At 42.1% G+C, this 24,591-nt stretch overlaps 1 protein-coding gene across 1 annotated transcript in view; it reads right to left on the reverse strand.

Moving 5' to 3' along the window:
* Positions 1-10,612: 10,612 nt before the first annotated feature.
* The window catches only part of LOC139275894 (galactosylgalactosylxylosylprotein 3-beta-glucuronosyltransferase 1), a 209,628-nt gene continuing 195,649 nt past the window's right edge, over positions 10,613-24,591 (reverse strand). Inside the window, exons 4-5 of the mRNA XM_070893118.1 lie at positions 23,645-23,941; positions 10,613-10,699 (exon numbers count right to left, since the gene is read on the reverse strand). Coding sequence (XP_070749219.1) covers positions 10,613-10,699; positions 23,645-23,941 — 384 coding nt within the window. The remainder of the gene's footprint in view (positions 10,700-23,644; positions 23,942-24,591) is intronic.

Here is a 24,591-nt window from a genome sequence, read left to right on the forward strand (position 1 = left end):
CTTATTCAGCTGGGAGTCTATTGCACACATCCATCACTCTGGGGAGAAATAGTCTTTAGTTCCATTTGTTTTCTACTTGTTTCCCCACCACCACCCTGTCCTGCAGTCAGAGTCAAATACCCTGCTTAATTCTACACTAACCACACTTTGAGATACTTTGATCAGACCTCCTCTCCGTCTTCTTTCATTGCAATAATAAATCTAGTGTTGTGAGTCTCTCCTCGTGGATTTGAGCTCTCTGTTCCTGGAATCAGCTTGCTATCTCTTTTATAAACCTTTGCCAATACCTCATTCAAAGGTGGGTATCCAGAACTGCGCACTGTATTCGAAGTCTAGTCTTACCAAAGAGTTGCACGGAGTTAAAATAGCTTTTTCCTCAACTAATGATCAAGTGCTGTCAAATAGCCAAATACTTGATTAGTCTTCTTGATAACTGAATGGTCAGCAGTCACTTTTCCAAATTCACTTTTGCTAACGGACACTACTGTGTATTTATTCCTGTTCTAACCTGCTTTTGTTTGTATCATTGTATCATAACTGCGTCTGACTGGGAAAGGAAAAAGGTAAATAACGACGCTAGTTGTATAAAGCCACTCTGGACTAAGCAGCGAAAGAACCTCCATTGGGTAAGGGTGATTGGTAAACTGGCACTAATGTTATTCAAACAGCAACTAACTGTATCTCGATGTCACTGGTACTAACGTGTACACTTGAGTCAGCTCTGTCATTGGTGCTAACGTGTGCACTATCACATGGTCAGCTCTGTCATAGTGCACACGTTAGCACCAATCACAGGGTGAGCTCTGTCATTGGTGCTAACGTGTGTACTGTCACAGTCAGCTGTCACTGGCACTAACGTGTGCTCTATCACAGGGTCAGCTCTGTTCCTGGTAAAAGGTAACACCACCTTTGCTATTCGACAGACTGCAAATCCAACACATTAGTTATGACGATGGAACTATTTTGGTGCTTTTGATAAGACATCAACTTGTTACCTAGAAAACAACTATAAACTTAGAAGACTGCTTTTAAATAGATAACATTATGTGCGGATTGGCAATTCAGCAGATTCTATTAATATAAATACATTTCAGATCAACAGGAAAGAAATATCTTTTAGAAACCACTAGCGACTGCGAATTCTCCCTTTTGATTTCTTTTGTCCTTTTGATGAAACGTTGAGAGATTGTTGGGTTGTTATGATCCTTTGTTTGCAGGGTTGTTGTCCAGTGATGCTGTGGATTATTTCAGGGTAATGAAACAATGCAGAAGCGAGGCTAACAGTTAGCTTTCGATACTTGTCTTAATTATACTTGCCTCACTTTCTCTGGAGTTTTTCAATACAGCAGCACAACATAGTCAGCAACTTAATCATCTCTGCCCCCGTCACAGGGGCTGCATATATTTTCAAGCACAGGTTTGAATCACAAGGTAAAATATCGTATTACTCATTTTTTTTAAAAAAAGGATTCCATTAAACAATTTTCTTAAATTATAAATAGAAATAAATTAAACAGCAGATGTTAGCAAACAGCAGTTGTATTAGATAACTTCAGTTAATTCTACAGAAAGCATATAAAACGAGAAGGAATTATTCAGCTGTGCTATCAGTTCTAAGAGGATAGAAGAGAAAGCTGTAATTTGTCAAGTGCTGAGGATTACGTCTAGTAAAATTGTGCTTCACATTTTCAAATTTGATGCCGCAGTATTATCTGCAGCATGGTCTGTTTGTCCAGATGCGGCTCCAACTCCCCATGAGGTGTGTAAACATCAGTTACTGTAATGTCCCATCTTGAGGCTCTACCCACATACAGATTCCAGTCATGACACAAGATGTTTGCCAGTCCTAATTATTTGCATAATTCAAAGATCATACAGGCCAATGTAATTAATTTCCTGTCACCCACCACAGCCCCTTCAGTCAATGTAATACATTTAAGATGCTCCTCCAGTTAGTATGTTACTGCATAATTGATCCTCAGAAAGATACAGACAGCTATGGATTACTTGGCGAGAATAATGAGCGGCAATGAAGAATGACACCATCTTGTCTAGTGGAGATGAGGTACTGATTTAGGACGTCTCTCTTTAAGGGGTATTTTCTGTTAGTGATTTACTTATTTATGCTAGACATGCCTGTTCTTAATATTGTGTCCTAGTTCAAGAATGTTCTTTTTGAGGGGAGGAATTTATAATGAAATTCATCCAAACATATCTTTTTCCAGTGAAATTAACAATGGACAAGTACTAGATTTAAAACAAAATTCTCGCCGTGTGGGTGTTGCTGGCAAGGTCAGCATCTAATGCCATCTCTAGTTGCCCCGACAAGGTGGTGGAGGCCCAACTGAGTGACTTGGTGGGCCACTTCAGAGGGCAGTTAAGAGTCAGCCATATTATTGTGTGACTGGAGTCACATCTAGGCCAGACCAGATTAAGACAACAGATCTCCTTCAAGCTCATTATGTAGGTTGAAGCATTCCTGATTTGAAATGGTATAACGTACTCTTCCAGTGCTACAGTTATGATAATCAAACCCCTTTATTGGTTTTATTCTACCAATCCCCATTATCTCTTCCATAGATTTATTTTTCCTCTCAATATTTCCTCTGATTTTCTCCTGTTACTGCTCCTTTGCTGAAGGGGAGGTCACTTGCAAGGGTACAGTTTCAAAGTTGGCAGTGCTCTGGTACCTTGACCAAATGTCAGTTCCTCAAGTGTGAGGATTAATGGTTGTTTGAATACGAGGCCTCAACGCCAAAACCTACCCTGTCCTCAGTTAACATCCGTGGGATCACAGGGGAGTGATGGGTAATGGTCATTCTAGCTGGATTTATTTTTCCTTTCCCAAAGGGTTGCTGAAGTCAAAAGTAACACTGCCAATGCACAGACAGGATGGGCCGAATGGCCTCCTTCTCTGCCTGAAGCCTTTTTGATTAATGCTATCCTGAGTGAGAGTGGTTAACTCAGGCATGTACCAGGGATCAAACCTTCACCCTTCATGCTCAATATAGCTTAAAGCCATAACATGGGATGCATTTACTGACTGATCCATAGGTGGGTGGGGGATGGTGTAAGCGCAAATGTTTTCTGGAAGAATCACTCGTCACTCTGGGTCGTTTCCATACATCAAAACGGTTTATTACACCGGTGGGGAGATGAAGCCACTGGTCCATCCAGGCACTTCTCTCCACCGAACAGAAGATTTAATGGATATTTATATGTTTTACAACAGTTTACTACAGCTACTTCAGCCCCTTTAACTCCCTTCAACAGAGGGGTAGTAGATGTTTTCTGGGAGTGTCATTTCTTTTACATTTTTTCACTTCTTCAGCCACGTAAATACTGTGACAACAAGAGCATTTACTGACTGACCCATCAGAGGCTGGGTATTCTGTGGCGAGTGGCTCACCTCCTGACTCCCCAGAGCCTTTCCATCATCTACAAGACACAAGTCAGGAGTGTGATGGAATACTCTTCACTTGCCTGGATGAGTACAACTCTCACAGCACTCCAGAAGCTCGACACTATCCAAGACAAAGCAGCCTGCTTCATTGGCACCCCATCCACTTCAACATTCACTCCCTCCACCACCGGCGCACCGTGGCTGCAGTGTGTACCATCCATAAGATGCACTGCAACAACTCGCCAAGGATTCTTTGGCAGCGCCTCCCAAACCCACAACCTCTACCACCTAGAAGGACAAGGGCAACAGGCGCATGGGAACACCACCACTTCCAAGGTTTCCTCCAAGTCACGCACCATACCGACTTGGAAATATATCAGCGTTTCTTCATCGTCACTGGGTCAAAATCTTGGAACTCTCTAACAGCACCGTGGGAGTACCATCACCACACGGACTGCAGCGGTTCAAGCAGGCGGCTCACCACCACCTTCTCAAGGGCAATTAGGGATGGGCAATAAATGCTGGCCTTGCCAGTGACACCCATATCCCTTGAACGAATTAAAAAAGAAAAAAAATTCTGCCCATGGAAAATAATTTATCTTCTACGAAGTAGTAAAAGACTTATGAAAAAAGCCCCAGTGTAACAAAATTTAACGGAGCAGTTAGGAAATGCTGAGACATATAAATGACAGCAAATATTCCATGTGTCAGCACAAACGGCTTCCCTGTTCTCCACTATTGCTTAAATATTAGTGACTGCACATATACAGCTGAACCTTCATGAGACCTACTTCATTCAACAACGGGATATTAAAGTACAATGTAAGGCTGTCTGGTTTAATGGGAATTGGTTATGACTGTCTGCATAATGCATATAACACATTTCTTGAAGAGCCCCCAGAGATGACACTATGAAAAGGCTTTGCTGTAGTTCATCTCGCATGAGCCTGGAAGGGCACAACTGGATATTTGAGAAACTCAAATCTCCAAGTTTGTGGTAAAACAATATGAGGTTCAAGGACCTCTGTGCCCTTGCTTATTGTTTATTACTTTGAATGGGCTGAGACGTCTTGTTTTTCAGGAATGAACTTTGGGCATTTGCATATCCTAAAAATATCCATATTTCTGAGTCACAACAGTCATGATGAAACATTTGTGTGTGCTGCTGAGATCACACAGCCTCTGGCATACCTTGTTATAAGTGCAAAGGGAGAGTTTAAAATGTTCTGTTTCAAAACAGCAGTGCCTTATTGGGAGGAAGGTCCTTCATCGATGGAGCTTTGCAAACTGGACAATGAAAGTTTTAATGCCCATGAGGAGCCCTGTAATATAATAAATTGTAATCACAGTCCAGTGTAATCTTAAACCGTTGGTGTGAAGCCTGGCCAGATGATTTCACCCCTAAGACCGAAGGCCGAACTAACACAGGGTTAGCTTCAGTCATACTACCAATCTTGTATTGCTGCAAACCAAAACTGGTTCATGGTGACATTCTGAGGGCTGCTTTTCCAACTCTGCACTCCCAGTAGGGACCCAGCCTGCCAGGATAGCAGATTGGAAATATAGGTACGGGCGGCATGTGATCTTTCTAACTTTAATGGTGCTATCAGAAACCATCATTTCTGATGGGCCCTACCACCAGCTGAGGCACCACACCTGGAGCACAAGATTGAAATTATCCGTTAAATGTACACTATAACTGCCCTATAAAAGGAAGAACATGAAAGGATTTATAATGCTGGAAAGCTCCTTACCACATTCCTTAGGAACATCCTCAAACACACTGAATGAGTTTGAAGTGCAATCGCTGTTAGGTAGGTGAACATGGCAGCCATTTTGCGAACCTATGAAATGAAATGGATGACCAATTAATCTGTTTTGGGTGGCGCTGCTTGAAGGAGAATATTCTCCTCCTCGAATAGCAGCATAGGATTGTTAACATCCATATAAGCCACTGGAAGAGGAAGAAGGGACGTTGGCTTAACATCTTATCCAAAAAAACAGCACCTTTAACAGTGCAACGCTCCCTCAGTATTGCAATGAAGCCAAGCTGACACAAGATGCCTTTGGCCTCCATACGTTGAAATAGATTCGTAATATGGATATGTAATTGGAACAGTCTGCACTCTTGGACCTGAACTGATTTATTCTGCTGGTGAATTGTGCTCAATCTTGCTGCAAAACATGGTATACTGAGAATGCTTTATCTTGGATACTGGCTCGGTGCAGAGAAGCTGTTGTATTCATTTGAAGAAGTATTTAATGATGGATCTTTCCTTCCTTCTATTACTTTTACCTGGACTCTCCATAAGTAGTGCTCCAGGATTACTGAGGCAGGATGAACTTCCGAATGAATAGGGATAACCTACCAATTCCAAATCCATAGTCCACATAAGCAAACAGTGCAAATATGGCACTACGTGCAATCAGTTAGACATGAGGGGGCTAAAATTGCACTGTGCATTATTGCTGACAAATTATCACCCTCATTAAAATAGAGGACAATGGAATTTCATACAAAATCATTAATTACTAATATCGTAAAGTGTTGCTTAGTGTTAAGATATCTGAGGGTCCTTATCTCATCCAGAATCCATTTTCAGAATTCCATGGACTTGGGCCAGAACTAAAGTTTAGAGCCTCAAATTAAATTTTCACAGAAGTATTTGATCTAACCACATTTGCATTGATTTTGACCCTGGCCCCATTTGCTGCACTCTGTTAGAGGGTACCTTATGCATGATTAAATTCACTGATATTGTTGGGACAACAGGACACAAAAATGCTACAGCATGCCACCAAAATGAACGATTCTGAGATGACCTGTGTGAACCTTCTGATACGTGTCTTGCTAGGCCAACCCCGCCAAACCAGGCGACATTTACTGACTGTCATGCCAACTAACAGGCGTAGTGATGTCGCAACCTAACATAGGAGTTCACTGAATGAGATGCTCTGCATTCAATGTAATAGGGACGGAAGGAACTGGACTTTGTAAAGAGCAAAACAAAATGTTGCTGCAATTTGTGCTCGTGAATGTGAGGGAACCAGTGGTGGAGGAATGAAAAACTGTTCCTCGATTGTTGCAACCCGAACCCCACCCCAGGTTTATAAGGAATGATAGAAACCTGAAATAAAAACAGAAACTGCTGCTCTATCCAGCAGGTCGATCAGTGTCTAAGGAGAAATGAATGGGTTAACATTTCAGGTAGGACTGTTTATTGGATCTGGTTCCAAGACCATGCTTCGAGCATTAACCTTTTCTTCCTGTTTCTGATTGCCTGGCTATTTCCAGCATTTTTTCATTATTATTTAATCATAGGTTAGATGTAATTCTGAGTTCCTCTCTGCCAAGTGAATATACTGTAACCTCAGATTAGGATCATTTTGTACTGAAGTGGGATGACCTTTGCAGTTCCTGTATCATCCATCGTTCCATATATACAAGAGATATGATCTAACTAATGCTGAATTTGCTGAAATCTTGTCTTGTGCACATAAGCAACAAAAGACAAGAAGCAGATTACCGATTCTGTTCCATAATTTTCTTATTGACAATGGCAGGGAGCCGAGCACTCAAATTGGCAGCAAAAAGGTGGTGACATAACACTAGTTGGGTCCACTTAATATATAGCATTGCTCTATGTGTGTACATGTATCAACAACTACATGTATTTATATAACGCCTTTAACGTAGTGAAATGTCCCAAGGCCTTTCACAGGAGTACAGGTATTATGAGCTAAAAATTTGACACCGAGCCACCTAAGTAGAAATTAGCACAGGTGACCATAAGCTTAGTCAAAGAGGTATGTTTTAAGGAGCATCTTGAAGGAGGAACGAGAGGTAGAGAGGGTGGAGAGGTTTAGCCAGGGAGTTCCAGTGTTTGGGGCCTAGGCAACAGAAGGCACGGCCACCAATGGTTGAGCAATTATAATCAGAGGTGCTCAAGAGGGCAGACTTAGAGGAGCGCCGATATCTCCCGGCAGGGGGGTGGTGTTGTGGTGCTGGAGGAAATTACAGAGATAGGAAGGGGCGAGGCCATGGAGAGATTTGAAAATAAGGATGAGAATTTTGAAATCGAGGTGTTTCCTAACCGGAATCCAATGTAGGTCAGTGAGCACAGGGGTGATGGGTAAGCGGGACTTGGTGCGAGTTAGGACATGGGCAGCCGAGCTTTGGATCAGCTCTAGTTTACATAAGGTAGAATGTGGGAGGCCAGCCAGGAGTGCTGGTAGGCATGGCCTTCATCTATAAATGTAGCATCTTTGATGCATTCCTTTGAATGTAGCCTTCCATGGTGTCCCAGTTGAGCTGAACAATTCGCCCTTGTATGTTACCTGTTTTCTCGTTTTCTAATCTGGCCCAGTTAACTATACCTGCAAGGTTCACACAGGCACCTCTCAAACTGCAGTGATCATCCAAGTATGAATATGTAACTACTGGAACCAAGCTGAAGAAATAAGAGCCTTGATAACTAAGCGTGTGCCTGCTGATGAAAGAGCCCTTGCAAGTAGGGGATGAACACTACAAGTTGACAATGTTACACACTTCATGGAGACTTTGAGTCAATGTCCATGTGGTCTACATGAAGGTGGATTACAATACGCAGACATGTAAAGAATGAACAAATAGGTGCAGGCTCACGAGGTATGTAAACCAGAGCATTCCATTCCTTAGGGCTCTTCAGGTAAATGGTAGAAAAGGTTCATTGTGGTAACTCACTATTACAGCCCAATCTTTTTCACAGCTTTCCAGTAGCTTGAAGGAAGCCTTCAAGGCCAGTATTTATTTCTGGTTTGGTAGTCACACTGAGTGCATGCATCCTCCTTTTCCCATGCAACAGAATGCATTGCAACGGAGCCATCTTTGTGGGCATATACTCACACATACAAAGGAACCTATCTTCCTCAATTGTTAGTCATAGAGCCTTGCCAAAGGAAATCACAGAACTCAATCTCTATTTCAATTATTATGGTTCGTTTCTCAGGAATCTCTTCTGTGCTTTGTCCAGTTTAATTATCTGGTAACATGTCCTGCTCTTTGTCCAGTCACATTAGGTACATAATCTGACATTTTTGCTTTTGCTAAAAATAAAACCACTACCATTTTATCCATTGTACGTGTGGTGAAGAAACAGAGAAATCAGCTTGTGGCCAGATTTAAGGTCAATTTGTCTGCAAGAAAAAAAATGTCACATAAATTGAACGCAAATGTTTGTGAACATGCTTTAATTATTTTGTATAAGTATGTTGATGTTTTTATCATAGAGTAAATATAAATGAACAAAAATGTTACATTTCATGCCACTCTTATGGAAGATGTAATACAAATGGAGAGTTGTTGAAATATTGAGCAACAAACATTCATTTAGTGTCAAGCATCCTGTCCTCAGCAAGTCCCACTCACCCATTGGCCTTGTCCTCGCTTACCTAAATAACTTCCATCCTTCAATGCATCAAATTTAAACCATCATGCTCAGCCTTAATTCCCTCTGTGCCCCACCCAATCTCTGCACTTTCCTCGAGCCCGATATCCTATTCCCCATAACATGTGCTTCTCTGCATTTTCCAGCCCTTTCCTTTACCCCCGCAAGCTGGTGTCAGAGTCTTCAACAGCCAGGGTCCAATCGGGAGAAATTCAGCTGCTTACTGCCTCCTGTTAGCAGCTGGGGACGGGGGGCGCTAATGGGGCACTAAGGGATTAGCGACTGGCACGGCGAATGTAGTGATTCCCGCGAACTTCTGTGCCGGTTTAGCGCTGGCGATAACTCTTACATCCTGGGCCTCTAGCGCCTCACAGATCGTGATGTCATAAAGTGCGCAGCTCCCCATTGCCGCCCTGTATGTGAAATTGCCCCCCGCCCCCTGCTGCATCTCCAGGTATGAACAACGGCAGGAAAAAGAGGCGTTGTCAACTCGGCTATTCGCTTGGAGAGCGCTAATTTAAGGGCATGGTTTTCTCGAAGGCCAACTTTTATTATTTGCACCTGTCTGGTGCATGCTGAAAGTGTTCGCTGTTTCACTGCTGCAAGATGTCCAAGCCCTCCACTTTGTGAGAGTGTTCGGGGCTGCAATGGTCACCTTGCAACGCAGAATTGTTGGCAAGTAGGTTGTGCACCATCATTGGCCCTTCCCTGTAAGCGAGGGAAGCAGCCTCTGATCCCGTTAGCAATGCGCTGCAAATTGGTCCTTCCTGTCTGAGCCCTCTCTAGCAGGCGAGGTGGCTGAAACATTCATGCCTGCCCCAAGCAACGACCTGGATGTACCTTCCCTGAGGACTGGGAAAGACATTGTTACCTGATAAATAGTCATAGAGACCAACTTTAACCATGGTTGCAATATAATGAGAAATGAATTTCAGGGCATCACCTGCAATTCACAAACCAAATGCCACATTATCGGGGTAATTTGCAAGGCTCTGTTGCTGGTGCAACTCCTTGCGAGCCATGAGCACAGGCTGTCGAATTAGCAGCACAACACTATCTTTGACCCACATTCCCACCAACAGTGTGGCTTCACAAAATTACCTCTTATATCCAAGACTATGGTCAAAGGCAAAAAGAACTCTCATGTATTAACCAAGTAAATAGGAACAATAGTTTCTGCAATGTCCTTCTGCCAAATATTTCAGTTTTTAAACAGCCACTATGCATATTTCTAAAGTATACGACAGGCTCCAAAATCTGATTTTAAAATAGACATTTCAGTTTTCCCATTTACTTCAGTGCTCCTGATGCAAAGACACTCCTTACTGCTGCAGTTTTTAAGAAATGTTCAATCACTGGGAAAGCAAATTTCAGAACTCAAACCCCGGCTTAAATTTCCTGATTACAATTTAGCCTCTGCATATTGGAAAATCACAGGCAACGTACTGCGGTTTACTGAGACGTGCGTTACGGCGGCTAACTTTCTTTCCCGTCGATGTGAACTTGGAAAATTTAGGCTCGTGCTTCAAAGAACCAGAACCAGTACAGGCACGATGGCCTGAATGGCCTCCTAATGTGCTGCATCGTTCTACGATGTTTCCATCTTTTATCCTACCCCTATCCTGCCCCCTGGTCTTTTGGACTTGGGCAAATGTGGTGATCCTAACTATTCTTGATTTGCAATTATATGTGTCTCACTCCAGTATCTCAATAATACAGTATTCTAGGAAAATATGTGCTGCAGTGCACTTCATGCTGACATTCTTTATATTTACCTGTGCATTTATATTTCCATGTTTGGATCTGTGAAGCCTTTTTTGCCTTCATTCACCAGCACGGGTTTCTCAGTCCGTGTGTGCCAAACTAGTATCTGTGAGCAAAAAAAGAAAAGGCAAAGATAAGAATACGATAGGTTCCATAGTAAAATAATACCCAATGGAAATTCTACCTTCAAAGCACTGAGTTTGATCTCTGTTCCTATTCAAAACAATGCAGAACCATTGAGGTGTGCCAATAGTCTAGATTACAGAAACAACCTTGTGTAACTGCTCTACGATACATTGTACAAGTTTCTGGTCATCAGGGATCCAGTGAAAATGAGATTTCATTTGTATTTTCAAAAAACAAAGACAATAGAATCATGCAGTCCATCGTGTCTATATCAGCTCTTTGAAGGAGCTATCCAATTAGTCCCACTCCCTACTCTTTTCCCACAACTCTGAAAATGTTGACTTTTCAAATAAGTATCCAAATCCTTTTTTGAAAATCACTATTGAATCTGCTTCCACCACCCTTCCAGGCAGTGCATTCCAAGTCACAACAACTCGCTGCATCATTTTTTTTTTGCCTCATTTCCCCTCCTGATTTTTTTTGCCAATTATCTTAGATCTATGTCTTCTGGTTGCCAACCCTATGATGTGATAATAGGATGCGAGTTATTCAATAATCTAGCATCATCAGGACCTGCATGATACTTATTGAGATCCAATTAGGTAAGTTGCCTTCGAAGACATTATTAGTGATTTGGTGCAGTCGTTTGCTGTACTAACGCGATATGCTTCACAGCGGTAGGTTATGGGTTCTTGTACTTGGCTGGGCATTCAAACGAGGTATCACATATTGGCCAACCCCTTTCTCTGAACTCCTAGAGGGACAAATTCTAAACCAATGAACTCTTATGATCTTCTAGCAGATTGCCACATGCAGAGGCCTAGTAGGAGATTGTTAATCTGTCCTCTCAGCTGGGGAAAGTAAATTCCTTTTTTGAACTCATTTCAGCAGTCTTTGTAATTCAATAAAGGAATAACTTTATTCATGTTTTGAAACAACTAAAGATGCAGCAGCATTTAGCAGCTCTTGGCCTCCAGTGACAAAAACGCATCTTTAGTCCTCTGTCTGCACTAGACTGCTTCAAAACAGTTGATTAAATTAATTGTCAGATACTGATTGTTAAAGGATTGTCTCCAGTATATATATTTAACAGATTACAGCCATATTTTATCCATAGGTTTGCTTCAAGCCTTCTACAATTGGTAGGCATCACAGGATATGAACTGTTTAGCAACAATAACAACTTGTATTTATATAGCACCTTTAATGTAGTGAAATGTTCCCAGGTGCTTCACAGGAGTGTTATGAGATAAAAAATTTGACCACAAGCTGCATAAGGAGAAATTAGGGCAGGTGACCAAAAGCTTGATTATTGTGTTTTAAGGAGCGTCTTGAAGGAGGGTAGAGAGGTTTAGGCAGAGAATTCCAGAGCTTAGGGCATGGGCAACAGAAGGCACGGCCACCAATGGTTGAACAGGCAAAATGATCAATTTGCTATCTAAATCGACCACCGCAGGTGAAAAGTTGGGATATTTTTCAGTTGGGGAGGGGAGGAGGGTACAATTTTTGTGCTTGTGCTCCAACTGCTTAGCCAGGTCTCAGTCTTTACCACTGCCCCAGGGCGACCATGGAATACGAACATGCAGCATTCATCAGTTCACTTGAAGCATTCAGCGACTGGTGGGTGCCACAGGGCATCAGTGACTGGTGGGCGCCACAGGGCATCAGTGACCGGTGGGTGCCACAGGGCATCAGTGATCGGTGGGTGCCACAGGGCATCAGTGATCGGTGGGTGCCACAGGGCATTGACAATTACTAAACTGCCATTTAAAGTCACTACCGAACATTTTTAATTTGAATGCTCCATTAGTGACGTTGATGTTTCCTACATTACAACAGTGACTACACTTCAAAAAATACTTCTTTGGCTGTAAAGCGCTTTGGGACATCCTGAGGTCATGAAAGGCGCTATATAAATGCAAGTTTTTTTTGTCCTTTCAGGGGGATACTCGGAGCTGTTCTGGTGGGACCCCTGTCCCCTTTGGCCCAAATAAAACAGAACACTGAAGTAAAGGAGTATTTCTAAATATTAATATTACATCATTACAGGAAATGTGTGTGACATCAAGGGTCAGGAGGAACCTAACAGAGGGGAAAAGATTAAAGAGGAAAATAACATAGTTGTTTTAATCCCATACAATTTGCTGGATGAACATGTAACAAGCTGCTAGATAACATCAAGGAGATGCAAAACAAAACTGAGATACATGATATGCCCAATATAAAGGCCTCAATTTTCCAAACTCCCACTTAATTAACCCTAAGGAGTGAGACATAGATTTGTCTCTGTATTAGTCTCACTGCTTTTGCTGGAAAAAGGCTGGCAGTTAACAGAAACTAGATATGAATAAATAAAAACTGCAAAAGCTATAAATTTATGGCAGGTCAGTCAGCATCTGAAAGAGAGAAGACCAGTTGACAATTTGTGGGGAACCCTTCATCAGAACAGTTCGAGTAAATGAGCCCCTCCAAAACATGACGATGTCTTTCTCTTTCACAAGCTGTTTATTACCACAGTTTTCCGTAAATAAGTATGAATTTCGTTATGAAAATGTTTTAAATATGAAACACTACAACAAATAAAAGGAAAACTTGAGACTTAATATTGAAGCATGATCACGACCTCAAATAACACCGATTTTAAAATACACTCAAGTCAATGGACTCTAGCTGAAATAAATAGCTGTGTACTCATCAGGAACATGCATAGTATTTTTTTTTCTTTCTCATAGTGTGCCTGCCACCAGAGTCTGGACATTGTCACTTTGACAAATTATAGTGCGAGGCGACAGAAACCTCCCAGGCACCTGAATCTTGAAGCTAGCGGCTTTCGGTAGTTTTTATGCACATAATTGGAACAAAATTGCCACAAACTTTGAAGGAATTGTTGCTGCAGAAAAGTGAGCAAGGAAAGAGTTGTCGTTTGCTGGAGAAGAGATGGTTGATTATACTGAGTCCATGTTGCTTTGATTTATATTGTGTATTTAATACTTCAAAGTGGCAGCATGAATCACCACAGTGTTCTGCTGAAAATTATAACGCAGATGTGAGCTGCAGAAATTGAATTTTACCGCACAGTGTTTTACATAAATCTTTAAAATAGATAACTCATTTACCACAGTTCATCTTTCCCCAACACCAGCATAATCTCTTTCCTGTGCTTTTTTTTTTACCAACCTTCAATAATTCTGTTCTGTGCATGAGCAATTGTGAGGCGAGCTGGGTTTAAATCACAACACATACCAGAGAAAGGATTCTTTCTGGCTGCACTGACTATGTGGGGAGCTATAAAAATGAAAGTTGCTCTTGTGGTAGATTTGTGGATATACCCACATGTGGCACCATGGAATCGCTCTGAGATACTGCATTTCAATGTTTTTTTTCTCTCCTTTTTCCATCAGTTTTTCCCTTCCTTCCTTTGGCACTGATTTTGTGCTGGGTTCTCAATGAGCAGGGCACCCTCGGTCAAAGCACCATTCTTCATTTGTGAAGTTATACCTACTCAGCTCATCATCATCATAGGCAGTCCCTCGGAATCGAGGAAGACTTGCTTCCACTCTTAAAATGAGTCCTTAGGCGGCTGAACAGTCCAATACGAGAAACACAGTCCCTGTCACAGGTGGGACAGGTAGTCGTTGAGGATAAGGGAGGGTGGGACTGGTTTGCCGCATGCTCTTTCCGCTACCTGTGCTTGGTTTCTGCATGCTCTCGGCGATGAGACTCGAGGTGCTCAGCACCCTCCCGGAAGCACTTCCTCCACTTAGGGCGGCTATAGGGAGACTCACTGCCAGACCTCACCCAATGTTCTCAAAAGAGCTCTTCCATCAAGTGGTGTTTTTTTTTATTCATTCACCGAATCTGGGCATCTCTGGCCAGGCCTGCATTTATTGCCCATCGCTAATTGCCCTTAAATAGTCATTTCAGAGGGCAGTTAAGAATCAACCACATTGCTGTGGGTCTCGAATCACATATAGCCAGACCGGGTAAGGACATCAGATTTTCTTCCCTAAAGGACATTAGTGAACCAGATGTTATTTTTTTATGACAATCCAGTAGTTTGATGGTCACCATTACCGATACTAGCTTTTTATTCCAGATTTACTGAACTGATTTTAAATGGCCCCAGCTGCTATGGTGGGATTTAAACTCGTGTCTCCGGATTACTAGTCCAGTAACATTACTAATATGCTGAAGTTTCCCATGGATGATGATGGGAATCCCGGCCAACTTCCCGCTCCCTAAACCGGGTTCCGCGGACTCCCGAGGGTCTGTAGAGACTGTCCAGAGGGTCTGCGGAAAATAGCCCAACCGGTGATGGAGAGCGAGTCGGTACAGAGCAGCTGGGTGCTGCTGGATGGGGTGGCAATGGCTGGGCTCTGCAGGAAGAGGAAGAGAGGGAGGGAGGGCAAAAGACTGCGGGCCAGTGGCAGCCACAATGTCATCGCCAACAACTGGAGTCGGAGGTGAAAAAGCGCAGGGCGAGACTGAATATACTTGCTGATAGAACTGGTTTATCTCACTTTTGAAACCTCTCTTGACCATGTTGCAACTGCTCGCTCACATTATAAGCTTCACTGACAAGCCGTAAACAGTGTCCATCTGACCGTGAATGTAACCATTTGTGAATAATTTTACTCACTTAGAGAAAGTGACGCAAGGATTTAAAATGTAAAGAAGCCCTTGGAGTTTCGAATGATCGCTGCTTTCAGCTAATTTTACCACCGATTTGCAGTGCTGCCAGCCAACATCAAGTTTACAGGAGACAGCCGTTTTTTTCATATAAAAAGATAATGGGCTAGAACCGCCACTTTTTTTGCCTGCTTAACGCTCACTTAACGCCCATTTTACCGCTGAAATGACGTATAACGCCCATCTATCGCCCATTTTGGCACAAAATGGAAACTGGTGGGCATTTTTCGGGAAGTTATCGCCGAGCGTTATTTTCCCCATGTGCTCAATGCCAGGAAAAAATAATACCGCCCGCCCACTTTTTTGGGACGGAATCAGCAGAATGGCCGAAATCAACGCCCATAATATCGCCCAGCGTTACTTTCCGCACAGAATTAATGCTGAGAATCAATAATACCGCCTGGCCACTTTTTTTTGTCGTTAAAGAGCACATCTGGTGAAACTAATGCCCAGGAGACCACCCACTGTCACTTTCACCACCTCGCACACACATATCGTCCACAATATCACTCGCCCAAAAAAACGTCCATTAAAAGTGGAACTGTTCTGAACGAACACCAGCGGTATGGCTGGCATTTTTAAAATCGCAGGTTGCTTCATTCAAAAGGCTGCCTCAACTTCGGGGGAGTTTGCATTGACTCTGGAGTTCTTCTCAGGTGAAGTGAACATCTCAACAGACATATTTTCAGATTCTGGACTATTGGGGCATTACTCCAGGTGCATTTTAGTGAGGAAATCATTGCTTCTGATCAATCGCTATTATACTTTCAATGCAATGGGGCCGCCAAACAATAACTGTGCTTAAGCAGCGCTTCAGATGTCTTGACCACTCAGGAGGGTAGCTACGATACAACCCTGAGCAAGTAGCTAAATTCGTGGTCGTGTGCTCCATGCTGCACAATCTAGCTATCAAGAGGTGCCAAGAATTGCCAGAAGGCACTGATGCTCCACCTCAGGAGAGAGAGGAAGAGGACGACGAGAGGATGGATGCTGACCTAGGGCCAGACAATCAGGCTGGCTATGCCCTCGACCCCCTCCAGACCGCAGGAAAGCGCTACATAGCTGCAAGACTCTTACGTGAGGAGCTGATATCTTAACGATTTGCCTGAAAAAGCATTGATGTGAGTGACAATGCTGACACACTGCTGTGTGTGTGCAGCTCAGACATCAATGGTGCCCATCATCTTGGTGCCAGCGTGACTCGACCTCCTGCAGGAGGGAGACATTTGCCTCGACCGAGAACCTCCTGGCTCTTTTGTGCCCTCCAATGTGCTCATTTCTCACCTCACTGCTCTCTCCAGCGTCAGTCTCCACAGCGTGCTGTGATGCCTCCTCCTCTCTCTCCATTATAGGCCAAATTCGGGCAAATACGTGGCTGGTAACAGCTAATTTTTGTTTGCCTACTTGCTGTGAAGCTCTAAAGACTCTCTCCTTCCTCCCAAAGCAGCCATACCACACCTAGACACGCCTTCAGTGCCTCTGAGCTCTCTCTCTCTCTGTCTCCTCTTCTGCGCATGTCATGATGATCCTTGACCTCCTGAATTACGGGAATCGAGCGTTGCCGTGCCGTTGCTAAGGATGGCCACACTTTACGGCAGAAGGTCAAAAAAATGTAACGCTACCGCCCATTTTATATCGCTTGCGATAATGCCCATTTTCAAAACTGGAGACTAGGTGCTTTGCGAATGGGCGAGAAACCAGTGATCTGAAAACCCTTTTTTAACGCCCACACCAGAAATATCACCCATTTTTGGGCGATAACCACAAAAGTGGAGGTTCTAGCCCAATGATCAGGAGCAGGGCCTGGCTATTTGGGAAGGAACCAGCCGACTACAAACAAAGATCCCATCCTGACTACCAAGGGCTGCAACAGCTTTGGGATACGGCCAGAACTAACAGTCGGACATACATTGCATTAGATCTATCTGTCTACAATCAAGGGCTGGCCAAGGAACAAATCTGACATCATAATCTGGGTAGCACTTGAATACACTAAATAACCAATGCATTTGTAATTTAAAAAAATCAATGCTGTAAAATCACTATCAGTGTATACATACATACTTGAGGGCTTCCCGTTTGTATAAATGTCACCATGGCTATATTGCAATTCATTGTCAGAAGATCCTGGTACAGTATCAATACAAGGGGGCAATAATCATTTCGATGGGTGAGTTCGTGATTATGGATCCATTTGAAAAGAGGTCCTTCAACCAAAATAGTTTGAGAACCACTGCCAACTGGAGCCAATTGTTGACCTTGCTGTATTCTCAGCTGCTCAGCTGCTAATACAATACCATACAGGTACAAGACCTACCTTTTCTGTGTGGCTCAGCTAATTCCTGTCTTAACCAGCGGAGTGCTTCAAATATTTTCAAAGAGGCGACACTTTAATAGATGTCGCAGGCACAGGCAGTTTGTAAATGCGGTTTGACCCCCTTGAACATTCACAGGGATGGACTGCTTTATTTGTTGGGACACTGATCTCTTTTGGGGTACAATTCTATATGTGCAGTATCTTTTTAAACTCTGAAGAATGATGTCTGGAGTGTAACATCTTGAAGTATGAAGGACAACTTTTGAAATACATGATGGAGATTTATTAATCTTATGTGCTTGTTACACTACATTTGTTGCTACTGTCAATGCACCTTGATGTATTGGCTTTCAGTATTTGTTTGATATGTATCTCAGTGTCAATATGCATCACACAAATATTACTCTTTCCCGTCTTGTTCCACACAATGGACCTTGACTCTTCACTTAGGCTTTATTCAAACTGGGAAACCTTCCACAAAGGCCCAGCAGAATGTCCTTATGCAATGCCTGAAACATTGCTTCACAAGCTGAGTCAGAAGTGAGACAAATTCAGCAATGGAATCTCTTGTGTTCTCAAGGTCTTCTCTGTTGCTTCAGTAGCAGGACTGTATAACACACATGCCTATTTTCACCACTGTATTGTGCCTTAGGGGTTACCCTTCCCTGTTGGACTTTGTTCTGTCTTAATATCAGCCTGCTGCCAGTTTTATGTGCTTCACACGTAAGAAAAATAAAAAACAACATCTAAAGCAGACTGTGGTCGCTGGAGGTACAAATATCATTCCAAACACAGCCTCATAAGAAATAGGAGCGGGGTAGGCCATTTTGGTCCCTCGAGCCTGCTCCGCCACTTAATAAGATCATGGCTGATCTGATCATGGACTCAGCTCCACTTCCCTGCCCGCTCCCCATAACCCTTTATTCCCTTATCGCTCAAAAATCTGTCGATCATCGCCTTAAATATATTCAATAACCCAGCCTCCACAGCTCTCCGGGGCAGAGAATTCCACAGATTTATAACCCTCTGAGAGAAGAAATTCCTCCTCATCTCAGTTTTAAATGTGAGGCCCCTTATTCTGAGACTACACCCCCTAATTTTAGTTACCCCTATGAGCAGAAATATCCTCTCTGCATCCACCTTGTCAAGACCCCTCATTATCTTATATGTTTCGATAAGATCACCTCTCATTCTTCTGAACGCCAATGAGTATAGGCCCAACCTACCTTCATAAGTCAACCCCCTCATCTCCGGAATCAACCAAGTGAACCTTCTCTGAACTGCTTCCAATGCAAGTATATCCTTCCTTAAATACGGAGACCAAAACTGAATGCAGTACTCTAGATGTGGCCTCACCAATATCCTGTACTTGCAGGACTTCTCTGCTTTTATACTCTATCCCCCTTGCAATAAACGCCATCATTCCATTTGCCTTCCTGATTACTTGCTGTACCTGCATACTAACTTTTTGTGTTTCATGCACAAGTTCCCTCTGTACTGCAGCATTTTGAAATTTTTCTCCATTAAAATAATAATTATCTTTTCTATTTTTTCCGCCAAAGTGGATAACCTTACATTTTCCCACATTATACTCCATCTGCCAAATTTTTGCCCACTCACTTAGCCTGTCTATATCCTTTTGTCGATTTGTTGTGTACTTCTCACAATTTGCTTTCCCACCCATCTTTGTATCATCAGCAAACTTGGCTATATTGTACTTGGTACCTTCATCCAAGTCATTAATATAGATTGTAAATAGTTGAAGCCCCAGTATTGATCCCTATGGCACCCCACTAGTTACTGGTTGCTAACCGGAAAATGACCCATTTATCCTGACTCTCTGTTTTCTGTTAGTTAGCCAATCCTCCATCCATGCTAATATATTACCCCCAACTCCGTGAACTTTTAGCTTGTGCAGTAACCTTTTATGTGGCACCTTATTGAATGCTTTCTGGAAATCCAAATACATTCACTGGTTCCCCCTTATCCACCCTGCTCGTTATATCCTCAAAAACTCCAGCAAATTTGTCAAACATGATTTCCCTTTCATAAAACCATGTTGACTCTGCTTGATTGAATTATGCTTTTCCTAATGTCCTGCTACTGTTTCCTTAATAATGGACTCCAGCATTTTACCAACGACAGATGTTATGCTAACTGGTCTGTAGTTTCCTGCTTTCTGTCTGCCTCCTTTTTTAAATAGTGGCGTTACATTTGTGGTTTTCTAATCCACTGGGACCTCCCCAGAATCTAGGGAATTTTGGTAGATTACAACCAATGCATCCACTATCTCTGCAGTCACTTCTTTTACGACCCGAGGATGCAAGCCATCAGGTCCAGGAGACTTGTCCACCTTTAGTCCCATTATTTTACTGAGTACTACTTCTTTAGTGATAGTGATTGTTTTTAGTTCCTCCCTCCCTATCGCCCCTTGATTATCCACTATTGGGATGTTTTTAGTGTCTTCTACTGTGAAGACCAATATAAAATATTTGTTCAAAGTCTCTGCCATTTCCCTGTTCCCCATTATTAATTCCCCAGTCTCATCCTCTAAGGGACCAACATTTACTTTAGCCACTCTTTTCCTTTTTATGTACCTGTAGAAATTCTTACTATCTGTTTTTATATTGCGTGCTAGTTTACTTTCATAATCTATCATCCCCCTCTTTATTATTTTTTTAGTCATTCTTTGCTGGCTTTTAAAAGTTTCCCAATCCTCTGGCCTCCCACTAGTCTTGGCCACTTGGTATGCCCTTGATTTCAATTTGATATCATCTTCTATTTCCCTAGTTAGCCACGGATGGTTATCCCTTCTCTTACAGTCTTTCCTTCTCATTGGAATATATTTTTGTTGAGAGTTATGAAATATCTCCTTAGATGTTTGCCACAGCTCATCAGCCACCCCACTCTTTAATCTATTTTCCCAGTCCACTTTAACCAACTCTGCCTTCATACCTTTGTAGTCTCCTTTATTTAAGCTTAGTACACTGGTTAGAGATCGACCTTTCTCACCCTCCAATTGAATTTGAAATTCATCCATGCTATGATCACTCATTTCTAGAGGATGCTTTACTAGGAGATTGTTTATTAATCTTGTCTCATTACACAGTACCAAATCTAAGATAGCCTGCTCCCTAGTTGGTTCTGCAACATACTGTTCAAGGAAACAATCCCAGATACATTCTACGAACTCTTTCTGAAGGCTACCCTGGCCAATTTGCTTTGTCCAATCAATATGAAGGTTAAAATCGCCCATGATTATTGCCGTTCCTTTTTTACAAGCCTCTATTATTGTTTGATTTTTACTCCATCCAACAGTGTAGCTACTGTTAGGGGGCCTATAGACTATGCCCACCAGTGACTTTTTCCCCTTATTATTCCTTATCTCCACCCAAACTGATTCAACATCTTGATCTTCTGAGCCAATATCATTTCTCACTAATGCACTGATCTCATCCTTTATTAGCCACTCAGTAAGCCACTAATTGGTAAAAAAAAATACGCATGGCAGACCTGGCATGATATAGCCGTAAGAAAATTATTACAGGAAAAAATCTAATTTTGAACAAGTAAGCTTTTAGCTTGACTTGTCAGGAGCCACTTATTGCAGCAACAAGAGTTTTTCAATAAAGACAATGGAATGGCAAAGCGAATAAACCATGTAATTGACCTTCCTAACTTTAAAGCACTCCAGTGTTTGCCTGTAATCATCTCCTTAACTTCAGGAAAATGATGGAGCAATTGATAACCGTGTTTTAGTGATTTTATTAAAAACAGCAATTTTTCTATTGCATTTTCTGAAAAACGGTTTCCTTTTTACCCAATAATTTTGCTCTTGCAAAATGCTTTGAGATTGTAATGTCAAAATTACACAGCGAGATTGATGGCAGGCAATGTCTGCCTTCATGCGCCTCACAAACTGCTGTAGCATTTTTGCATCAATAAAAGATGACTTTATCCTTTTCGCTTATTCAGGGAATTCTGTAATTTGAAATAATGTTGTGTTGATGAACATCCCCCCTTTTTTTTATTACAGTTGCTCAAATCCTGTCAAAGTTGAGGTGCCACGTCTCCTCGATACCATCATGAGGTCAATGGCAGTACACGATGAAGAAAATGGCAGCCAGCTATTTTACTTCTGCCCCATCTCCAAACACAGCAAAGCAGAGACCAGTCCATTATTCCATTAGGCGGAAGAGGGATGAGATTGTGAACCATCTCACATTTCTCCCTCTTACCATCTGGCAGCCAACTTAGGAAAGGGATCACAATCGGGCTTAAAAAGGAGGACCCACTTGTTTGTAGATTTTATATATGGCCGATAATCTTCCTGTTTTCTGAGCCCAACTAAAAATAGCCTCTGTACTCAAAGGAGTCACATGTATGGTGGGGGCAGGTAATATAGGTAGTTAAAATTCTTTAGATTACTTGGCAGTTAAGGCTTTTCAGTTTTACATGAGATTAAATGTAATTTGCATGAAAGATTTATTAGCTAACATCGCATGGGAAATAATTTAATACTATTAAAAATGATATGAGGTATCTGAAGTACATTAATTGCTATCTAATTATAACATACTAGTTAACTTATGGGGCAATCATGAGAATTACTATCTCCATAAACCCCTCATGATAGCATGCATTAACACTACATTTTCTAGACACTAGAATTTCAGTGCTTTCTGAGTGAAGGAGAAAATGACATTGGTTCAGCCTTGGCTCAGTGGCATCACTCGTGCCTCAGTGCAGTACTGAGAGAGTATGGTATGGTATTGTTGGAGCTGCTGACCTGGTCATCCCACGAGGTTGTGCTATTTTTTCAGTGTAATTAGGCCAAAATCAGCAAAACCAGCACAAAAGATTGTAAAAACTCAATTTACGCTGGATATAATTTGCTCTTTCAGAATTTCAAGAGCAAATCATGTCCAGCGTAAATCGAGTTCTTGCGATCTTTCGCTCCAGTTTAAAAAACATGCTCGAAGCTAGCGCCTCCCACAGAAGTGGCCACGTCCCCAGAGTGAAATAATCACTATTGGGAGTTTCCGCTAATTGCGCTCATTTGCGGGCCTTCAAGAAGGCTCTAAAGCTGGTTCTTTTGGGTGCAATAGGCACGTTTTAAAAGCTTTTGAACATCTTTTTTAAATTTACTAAGAAACTGACTATTGTACAGCAACATAATTAACAAATGTTTCTGTATAGTTTTTTTTTTAAAGTTATTTAAAATCGGGTTTCTCTCAGGTGGTGGACTGGATATTCTGATTAAAAATGCTTATTTTTTTGTGAGAAACCCATTTTCAGGTTGTATTAATGAAACAGCACCAAAGTACCACACTTGAATATATCAAGGTATATTATTGAAAGCAAATTTTAAAAAAAACTTACGTTTGAAAACACTGGCTGATTGCGCTAGTTCATGGCAAATTTTACAATCTGTGATATGCAAATGGTTTGAGCAGAAGCTTGAAGCAAAAAACACTTCTCAAAACTAGTGCAATTTTGGGCATGATTTGAGCCTGGATCGCCGATTGCGGCCAAAACTCTACTATCTTCAGATGAGATGTTAAACCAAGGCTCAGTCTGCTCTCTCAGGTGAATGGATATAAAAGTTCCATGTCAATACTTGAAGAACAACAGGAGAATTCTCCCAGTGTTCTGTCCAACATTTATCCCTCAGTTAACACTTCAAAAATCAAACTAACTGGCCATTTATCACCATGCTGTTTGTGGGACCTTGCTGTGCAAATCGGTTGCTGTGTTTGCCTACAAAACAGTGACTCTACTTCAAGAAGTAATTAATTGGCTGTAATTGGGACGTTGGAGGACAAGAAAGGTGCTGTATAAATCAAGTTTTTCCCTTGTCAAACATAACATTTTGTTGTCAAGTTCCTGCCGTAAGTGCGATTTATACGTAAGGTCTACCTTAGTGCAATTGGCTGCTTTAGGTTCCAGGTCATTGAGTGTCACTAACTCTCGTAGGAGGCTACTTTCTTGATAGCCCCCCTTGACTCCACGCAGCTTGAAGTAAGCTTGAGGTCTCTGCAGAATTAACCGAAGGTTTATTGCAAACCCTGCCATATCTATGGCGAATGGTCTGTGTGGATCAAATACTGTTTTCCATCCGTAAACTTTTCCCGCTGCATTCACTTTCGGGGATTCATATCGGAGTCCACCCACAAAGGCAACAGGCCAGACTGAGACCCTCCTTGTAATGCGCATCTAATGGAAAGTGAAAAATAAAATGAGTAGCAGCATGTTCTATTCATTTAAATCAAATCAACAGTATTACCATATAAATGCATCTAAAGGATTAGTCCTTTGTGTATTTTAACAGGATTTAACACACTATTACAAACTCCCATCAAATATTAAATCTCCATTTAATCAGCATAAACGCAAGACCTAGTCCAGAGGTCAGAACATTCTCCTGTGGATACGCTGTATCTACTCGTGATTGGAGCCAGCCACCCAGAAACACAATGTCAGTAGATATTTTCAGTTTTCAAGTTCAATGGATGTCCAACAGCTCAGTTGTATCTAAACAATGCAAGTCCAAAACTCTGGCTTCTCCAACCAAAAAGGGGGAACAAAATGAACATAAGAAATAGGAGCAGGATTAGGCCATACAGCCCCTCGAGCCTGCTCTGCCATTCACTATCATGGCTGATCATCGACCTCAACCCAACTTTCCTGCCCGATCTCCATATCCCTTGATTCCCCGAGACTCAAACAAATCTATCTATCTCAGCCTTCAGTATATTCAGAGACTCAGCATCCACAGCCCTCTAGGGTAGAGAATTCCAAAGATTCGCAACCCTCTGAGTGAAGAAATTCCTCCTCATCTCTGTCTTAAATGGCCTACCCCTTAT

Source organism: Pristiophorus japonicus, chromosome 11 (assembly GCF_044704955.1).
Source record: "Pristiophorus japonicus isolate sPriJap1 chromosome 11, sPriJap1.hap1, whole genome shotgun sequence".
NCBI lineage: Eukaryota > Metazoa > Chordata > Chondrichthyes > Pristiophoridae > Pristiophorus > Pristiophorus japonicus.